The sequence below is a fragment of the Buceros rhinoceros genome, unplaced genomic scaffold (genome assembly GCF_000710305.1).
Source record: "Buceros rhinoceros silvestris isolate BGI_N320 unplaced genomic scaffold, ASM71030v1 scaffold6132, whole genome shotgun sequence".
Taxonomy (NCBI): Eukaryota; Metazoa; Chordata; class Aves; order Bucerotiformes; family Bucerotidae; genus Buceros; species Buceros rhinoceros.
Window position 1 is genome coordinate 21,099 of NW_010397043.1, and position 8,483 is coordinate 29,581.

General features: G+C 36.7%; 1 protein-coding gene across 1 annotated transcript in view; it reads left to right on the forward strand.

The window, feature by feature from the left end:
- Nucleotides 1–4,257, forward strand: part of LOC104502152 (PDZ domain-containing protein GIPC2-like) — a 16,264-nt gene extending 12,007 nt beyond the window's left edge. The window contains exon 5 of the mRNA XM_010146083.1: nt 4,008–4,257. Coding sequence (XP_010144385.1) covers nt 4,008–4,162 — 155 coding nt within the window. The 3' untranslated portion in view covers nt 4,163–4,257. The remainder of the gene's footprint in view (nt 1–4,007) is intronic.
- The last annotated feature ends 4,226 nt before the right edge of the window (nt 4,258–8,483 follow it).

The window sequence follows — 8,483 nt, forward strand, 5'->3', positions numbered from 1 at the left end:
CGTGGTGGAAAAACCTGAGCCAGGTCTTTGTGCATATTCTTGTAAGCCTGCTTAACTTTTCACTTTTTATGTAAAAATTTCTTGAGGTATGAGCATTGCCTGAAGGGAGATCTTTTTAAAAAAAAAATTCTGAAAACAGTTGGGACTGTCTGGAGTGTGGAAAAATATTCTATTGGAATAAAATTCCTGTAATCACTTACTGTGCAGCTGTTACAAGAAGCATTGGAGGAAAGGGAAGGGAGTGGTGGAGGCAACTTGGCATGGAGCTGTCACCCTCTGGTAACCAGCAAAGCTTCCTTAAGTTGGCAAATATCTGCTAAATGCTGTGGCAATCAGTAGTTTTTGATTTGCCTTGGGAATTATGTATTGCAAATGGATTGTATAGACACGCACTGTTCTGCACCGCTGTGGGGTGACATCCCACGTCCGTGTTAACTGCCCAGAGAAATAAGGATTTGTACACTGGGTGGTAGAGAAGGCAGGTCAGCTTTAGTGTTTCTATATGTATCAAACTAGTGAAGCAGGGTTCAGCTTTGCACTTTTGTATGCGTTGGTGGTACCACGTTGTGAAAATCAGAAGGATGCCTTGCGCCGTCTGGGTCTGCTGTACGGTAATGCAGCTGTGGTGACACTAGAGGTCAGCACCAAGCCACCGAAAACGTACACCCCAGCAGGGACGATCCTGCAAGCTTCTGCAGAAGCCTATTTCATTGCCTCAGGTGAGCCTGGAAAGGGAATGTGCTGTAATAAATATGGCACATTAATTGTACCCTGATGATTACAGTCGCTCAGTACTTGTATTTGAGGCTGCTGCTTTCACGTAGGGGAGACAATCTGATTCCTGTTTGACTGGGTTGAAAGTTGTCTTGGTTACCTAAGTTTATTGATAAATCTGTAATAAACTATTTTAAGGCTCTACCTCATAATATGGGAAGCTAAATGTTTAAAGAAAATTAAGTTTGAAGCAATATTTTCTGTTAATGACAGAGTTTATTGCTGTGTAATTCTGAGGTTTCAACTAGGGCAGTTGAACTGCAGTATAGTGCTGTGTTGTCTTCTTTTATTGCTGCTGTCTGTGTCATTCGGCTCTTTCGTATATCTTGACCATATATCTTGGAACACTTTTCTAGATCCTTACTCTGCTGAATAACTATATATAGACATGTTTGCTCTTGTGTTACCTCGTACAGCGCTTCTCCCTCCAACCCTCTCCTGGTGTCTATACAGACTAACTTCGCATTCTGGTTCATATTCAGAAACCTGTGAGGTTTAAATTACACCTTTCACCTCATTGCCTCGAGGGTCACTCCTCTGGTGGATGTGCTGGGGGATGTAGGGTGGTGTTGATAGGACAAATAGTTGTCTTCCGCTTGTCAGGAACAAGGATCTCCTGTTTAATGCCTGTTTTCCAACCAGACTCCTCTGAGTCAGTGTCTCAGGAACTTCACAGGGGACACAGAAAGAATCAATGCAACAGGGATAGGATTTCTTCTGGCACGGAAAGAAGTTTTGAAAGTCCTTGAGAACCACTAGCAGTGCTTGGGAAGTTGAGTTACATTTGAATTGTCTTGATCTCTGTAGTTTGTTTGTCAAGATTTACGTAAGTATTCCTTGGACTGCTTTGTGTAGTTTGGCACACTGCATTCTGTTTGGAGCCTCGTGGCTGAACGTAGTTAAAACCAAAACGTCAAATTTCTTCAGAATTACTGTTGCTGACTCTTCAGTGTGTAATATGGCTCGTTTGCCCACAGCTTGTTACAACTTTGCGTAACAGCAAATGCTGTTTGCCAGAAGTTCATAAGTGTCAATAAGTTTGAGTTGAGTCTCAGGTCAACTGGATAATAGTAAATACATTTATTAAGATTTCAGAGGAGGGTAAGTTTCTTTTACTTTTTATGATAGATATTTTGCCATGTCAATACAACATAGTGCATGCAGTAGGCAGCAGACTGTCCCGGTGAAGATGATCTTCTGTGGCTTCAGAACTTACTTCCCTTTCTCAGGCACTGTAGTACATGTTTTCCACTTGTAAATCCCTCTGAGAAAAAGCTAGAAGCTATCAAATCCCTCAGTGTGACACTTAAATTTGATATGCTCATGAAGAAAGTGGTGGCTACTTGATATATAACAAAAGGTGGAGGACATCTTGCCATTTAAGGCAAATGTATAAAGTAATCAGAAAATGAAGCAGGCGTTGAGGTTTTAATTTATTGTACAATATCATCATTTTCTGTGAATATGAACAGAGGCTGTGAAGCAGAGATATAGCTCAGAAAATAAACTGCATTCAACAGTGCTGTTTGTCCTGTTCTACAGAATCTTCAGCGTTCCTCCCTCAAATCATGATATCCTTCTGTCACTGATTTTCCTGGCCCAAACTAACCAGGAGAAACCTCCTATGCTGACACTTCTCATCCTTCAGGGAGGTGCAGGTGCCATGACTGTGAGATATTTGAGCCCTTGCAGTTTTCATTTGCTCTAATATACCTGGGTTGCCAGCAGCTAGCATTGCTTGTGATAGACTTGTATTTTGTCCTAGAATCTGAGAAACTGTGCAGCGGCTAAAGATGAGGGTTGAGCACAGCAGCTAAAGACTAAGTCTTTAGTCCTAAGCAGTGACCCCAGTGTACCTACTTCCAAACTAAAGTCTAAAACTTGGTAAATTCCAATACTTGGGTGTTAAATAAGAGAAAATGCTAGACAACATGGGTATTCAAGTCCACCTCTGTTGTACCAGACCTCTCTGCTTTAACTTTCCTGGGTACCAAGATGTTCCTAGTCTTTGGTGGCTCTGGTTTATTGTACACAGCAGCAAGGCCTTTCCCTTGCTTTTGCACAATTTGAACCACCTGGCTGAGACTTCCAGAAATAACTTTGATCTTTTTCATTGCCTAGTGGCATAAGCACAAATGTTCCTAGCCTTGAGGGTGCTATAAATTAAAGACTGGCTTTGCAGAGCTGGAGGTAGTAATAACTGAAGCTAACTCACGCACTGAAATTAGTTACTCTTTAGTTTGGATGGTATGGAAAAAAAATGTAGATCCAAGCAGAAGAATAATGCTTTTTTTGGGTTAAAATAAATTAAAAAATTAAGCTAAAGTTAATTAAAATAAAATTAAGCTGAAAAATAATAAATTTGTCTGAGGTCGTATGGTGGTTTCTTGAGAGCACAACTTTTTTTAGGCAGTTAAAAAGAGCGCCCCATACCTAACAAACCCGATTTAAATTTTCTCTGTATTTTACACAACACATTAGTTGGGCCTATTATTTGAATTCTTGTTTTTTAAATTAAGATATTCAGGTGTTTTCTCTAGGCCCATTTATCATTACTCCTTTCTAAATGCAGGTCATACTTAACATTTAAACTCATAAAATATGGATTGTTGCTAGCAAACCCATACTCTCTTGGTTGCATGTATCTATCATGCAGGCTGTATGTTGTTTTCCATGTTCAAACTCTATATCTTTTGGCTTTCTGTAAAAAAAAATGTGGCCACTTAAACTATGACTTGCCGAGATCTTTTCTTTGTTGTTTAGAAGTGAAAAGCATCCAGGTTTGCCTTTTGATGTTCTGGTTTCAATCAGCAAGCTCATATCAAACTCATTTAAGCTGGTGATGAACTGAGTCTTATAATTGCAGAAGAGTTGTGGTTAATCTTGTTTTTAGACCCATGCTTGATGTGCCTTCAGTAATGAATACAGAATATAGTTTAATAAAATTAAAATGAAGGTTCATTGTAGTAAAAATTAAACCTCTGCCAAACAAATGGAAGAATAGATATATAAATAAAACGGGTGCTCCAAGGAAGCTCTCTTGTTTGTCAGAGCAGAGTGTAGCTAGCATGGGGGCATTTCAGTGCATGATTCCTTTTGAATCCTCAATTCAGTGGGTAAACTTTACATCTTCCTAAGCTGACCTTATCTGGTTTTGAAAATAGATGTTCAGAAACTGTCTTGGCCATATATGTTAGCTGTCACTTTCACTGTTTTGTTTTGTTGCTTTTTAGCTGCAACAATGGTGGAAGCTGGAAGAGACAAGAAAAACCCAGATGAATTTGCAGTGGCATTGGATGCGACTCTCGGAGACTTTGCATTTCCAGATGAGTTTGTCTTTGATGTATGGGGAGCAATAGGTGATGCGAAGCAAGGACGACTGGAGTGAGAACTGTGCAGTTTATCAATCCCTATTTGAAAATACAAAATTATTTTCAAATATGTACATCAGAATTTTAGTACTTTTATTGATATGAATCCGGGTGCTCTGTATAAGCATTCTTATCAGGGACTTTCTTTTGCAAGGAGGTTTCTAATAGAAATATGAAGACAAGCCCAAAGTTCTGACAACTGTGTATTTAAAACAAACATTTAATTTACATGTAGAAATCACTGAGGATTGCGTCAAGGAGATATATTTATACAGACATTTTATGAAAATTAGGTATTTTTTATTTATACACTTTGATACCGATATTCTCAAGAGATATTCTCAGACATATGTAATGAAGAGTTTTGATTATTTTATCTCTTCTTTAGAAAGATTTATAAACTTATTGAAAAAGCACCTACCTACACGCTGCAGTTCCATGGTCTTTTGTGGTCCTTATATATCCACGTACACAAAGAGCAGTGGAAAACCTATTTTCTAATTTCTTACACTCTGGCTGGGATGTAGTCTTTTCTGTAGACAGAGCTGGGAACAAGCTCCACTGTTTCTGAAGAACCTGAGTTCAGGGAACAAAATATTCCTCTGAAACATGGGACCAAAGATCTTTGAATGAAAAAGCCTCGCTTTCATTAGCGTCGTCGTACATGCTGACTGGGTGTTACTCAGGTGAGTAAGTACAGTAGAAATGCTTAAACCAGGAGGCTGCTGCTTTGTTCAGATGCTGTATTGTTGCAATAGGAACTGCATAGGAAGAAACAGATGTTAATTTTGATTACTATTTGTATATTTGAATAGTATCTGTGATCTGGCACTGGAGACTATAGTGTATGACTAAGTGCTTAATTGATTTGCATATGCTACATAATTTGCTGAGATCCTATGGAGTTCTCTTCTCGTATGTGGTTTTTTTTCCCAACGTGGTAACATAGGAGAGACACTGAAGGCGTCCAAACCTGGGAGATGATATTGTAAAGTCACAAGCAGTTGCAATTTGGATGAAAATGCATACCTAAACCCTGAAGAATAAATTAAACTAATTTTAGGTGTTAGGATTATTGTAGATAAACATTCATTTTGACTGTTAATATTTCACTAATAAATATTGCTAAAAATGAACTGTCTCTTTTAACACTTCTGTTATGCCTGCGTTTATCCTCCTGTTCACTCTATTTAATGAAGAGCAATACAGTGTTTTGGTTTTACTCATAACTAGATTCTTTATCAGTTTTTACTGGGCTTAGTTTTAATCAAGAATGGTATTTGCTCATTTGTTTAGAAAAAGCTACTTTCAAGGGATTATCATAGCCAAATAACATGTAATGAATGTCCGTGAAAATGAAATGGAACGAGACTGTGGGGCCCAACCTGGGAAGGTGTGATAGCTTTTTGGTATTTTTATATTTGCATAAGCATATAAATTAACAGGTATAACAAGTTTTTCCTAAATGATTACCTAGTTAGTTTTCTTCTGAGGAAAATGTCTTTCACTGTCTTGCAGAGATCTCTTTAAAATAAAGACTGTGCCAATAATTTTACACATTCTATGTCAATGTTTGGTTGTTTTGTTTTTGTTTTTTTTTGCAAAAACCATGACACTTTGAAGTATTGAGAGAACAGGTCCTTATTTTTTGTGTTTAAGAAGGCTCCTAAACTCCACTTTTCACATATTACGATATGTGAATATTTTTTCTAGTTACAAAATGTTGCATGAAGTCTTATAAATACTGTTCAGTGGTCTTTCAATGGGGATAATCTCCAATTTTATAAACACAGTGAATAATTTGCTCATGTATCTCTGATTTAAGGGCAAGGTTTCACATAATATAGACATTCCTTTTAACGAACTGAGTAGTACAGACCAGTAGAGAGGTCGTACATTTTAATGCATTAAAGAACTTCAAAGGCGACAAAATTCCTCTTAATTTTACTAGTGCCTTATATCACCAGTGCGGGATGAAATCTGTATGTATCTTCAAGTGGATGCAATCATTAATAATTTCTCTAAGTAGAAATGCATATAGATACAAAAATTTAGGCTATTTTCAAGTTATGAGAAGTAAAAATATATAATGTTACAGGAAAGCTTGCATTTTAAAAAAGCTTAAAAATAAAGAAACTTTGTACGGAGGTGGTTAAATTGTATACATCCTGTTAATCAACTGATGCTCAGTTTTGAGAAAGGAGTGTAATTTTAGGACAGAGAGCCCAAGGTGCACAGTGTTTCTCTTTAATGATTTCTCTTTATTTAATAGTTGCAAGTCTGAGCCCACAATCTTCTGTTGCAGTTGAGCACAGTGTCTTGCACAGGGCTACTTTAGCTAATGCAATCTTGGTAATGAAAAGTTAAAGTCTTGTAGGCCTTATCATTTATTCTTAAACTTCTTTTAGGTGAAAAGGAAAAATGAAATGTCAAGAGATCCCTGTCAGTTTTAAATTGTTTTATATAAAACTCAGAAGTCAGATTTTGTGGAACTGGTTACATACACTAATGTTAGTATATGCCACTTGATTGTAAAATCAATTAAAGTTAAAAATTCCTTCTTAATCAGCAAAAAAGTACTGTGGAAGAGTCATATTATACAACAATACATTAAATAATTACATTATTTACATTAAATATTACCTGTAGTTCTCACTTATAAATACACTATTTCCAGCACATAAGACATAATGGTACCACTACCCAATTTAGTAGATTTTTTGTATTTTCCAGTTATGCATGAATAAGTTGTCGCATGAAAATCACGCTACCTTATAAAGTATCATAATCCTTACTGTTCTGTGTAATTATTTGTGTAGTCAATGAGTGTTGTTTTACTAATGAACTACAGCCTCCAGATCCCTTTAAAACTGTCAGTAATGACACTAAAGCCTTTGCCTACTTTGGAGGGTGAAAATGGCATTAAACGTCCCTACAAAAACCTCACAAACTCATTTGACGTCCTAGTTCTAGTTAATGTAAGTGCTGATCAGAGTAGGACTATAAACATCTTGTTAGTGTGTGTTGTGGGTGAAGGTGAATATTAGGGAACAGTCCTCTCACAATCTGAGGTGGAATGAGACCAGGTAGTAACTCAGCCTGAATGCTGTCTGATAACGTAACTGATTCCTTATAATTTAGTGCATGGTTTGCAGGGGCTGGCAGATACGCGCAATTGTTTGTGCCTTTACTTCCAGACTTGCTGCTATACTCAAGATGATGGAGAACACAGCGCTGTTTTTCTCTGTAATCAATGGTCTTTAGATGCAACAAGAGGATTTAATGAGATCTGGTATTCATAAAATTCTGAGCTCACAATCTTAAAAATACTGCGAGCGATGCGAATTTCACACTTGTAAAGGAACTAATTTTGCAAATTGCAGATATATCTTTTGTGGCACCTTTAGTATGCCAGATGTTGCTTCAGTTAAATTTGATTTTATACAACCCTAGTTATAATACAGATGTTATTCAAATAGCTATTGATCTAACCAGTGTATTTGGGAAAATCTCATCTGCTATTCAGATTTGCACCTTGATTCACTATTCTTTCCACTATTCTTATTTTTTGTATGTGATTTTCTTGATGATTTTTCTATTTCCTTTTTCTTTTTTTGAGATAAACACAATATAAAGCTTTGAAAACCTTATTCTTTTTATTTGAGAGTTAAATATTTAGGTTACAGTTAAGCTAGTTTATAATATTTTGTTAAGGAAGAGTTATCAGGCAAGATGTAAAGCAGCATATGACGTTTTTAAAAGCGCTTTTTGTGATGACAAAAAATCAAATTGTAGATTTTTTTCTGGATTTTTAGAGAGAATTTCTGCTGCTTTTCAAATGTCATACTGATTTTCCAGGAAAACAGCTCTGAGAATTTCTATTCCAAAGGCTTAACATTGTAGTAAAATAGTATATTACTCTTTCTGCCAGGAGAGATTTCAGAAGACATAGAAGTCAGGGTGTTGATTATTTGCCCTTTTGAAACCAAATTCATGTTTGCCATGAACTTCAGAACTCAGCTCTGGCAATAAGAGCTTAGTGTGAAAATTTATTTTCAGTATTGTTTTCTTTTCCAGTTCTCTGACCCCCTGTGTGTGTAAGGCATTTTGCCTTTAGATGTTTTTATGCTTTGAAAGATCTGTGATTTAGTTTATGAAAATATGAACAAATGTACAGTCTTGGAAGTCAAAGATAGGGAAAGTCCTCAGCATTTCTTGAAGCTGCTTGTAAACAGTAACAGTCTTTGATTAAAAACCATGCAGCCTGCAGTACAGACTTAGTCCTCAGGAAAGGTGTATTCAATGAGTGAGGTTCAGAGAATGACAAATAAAAAGAAG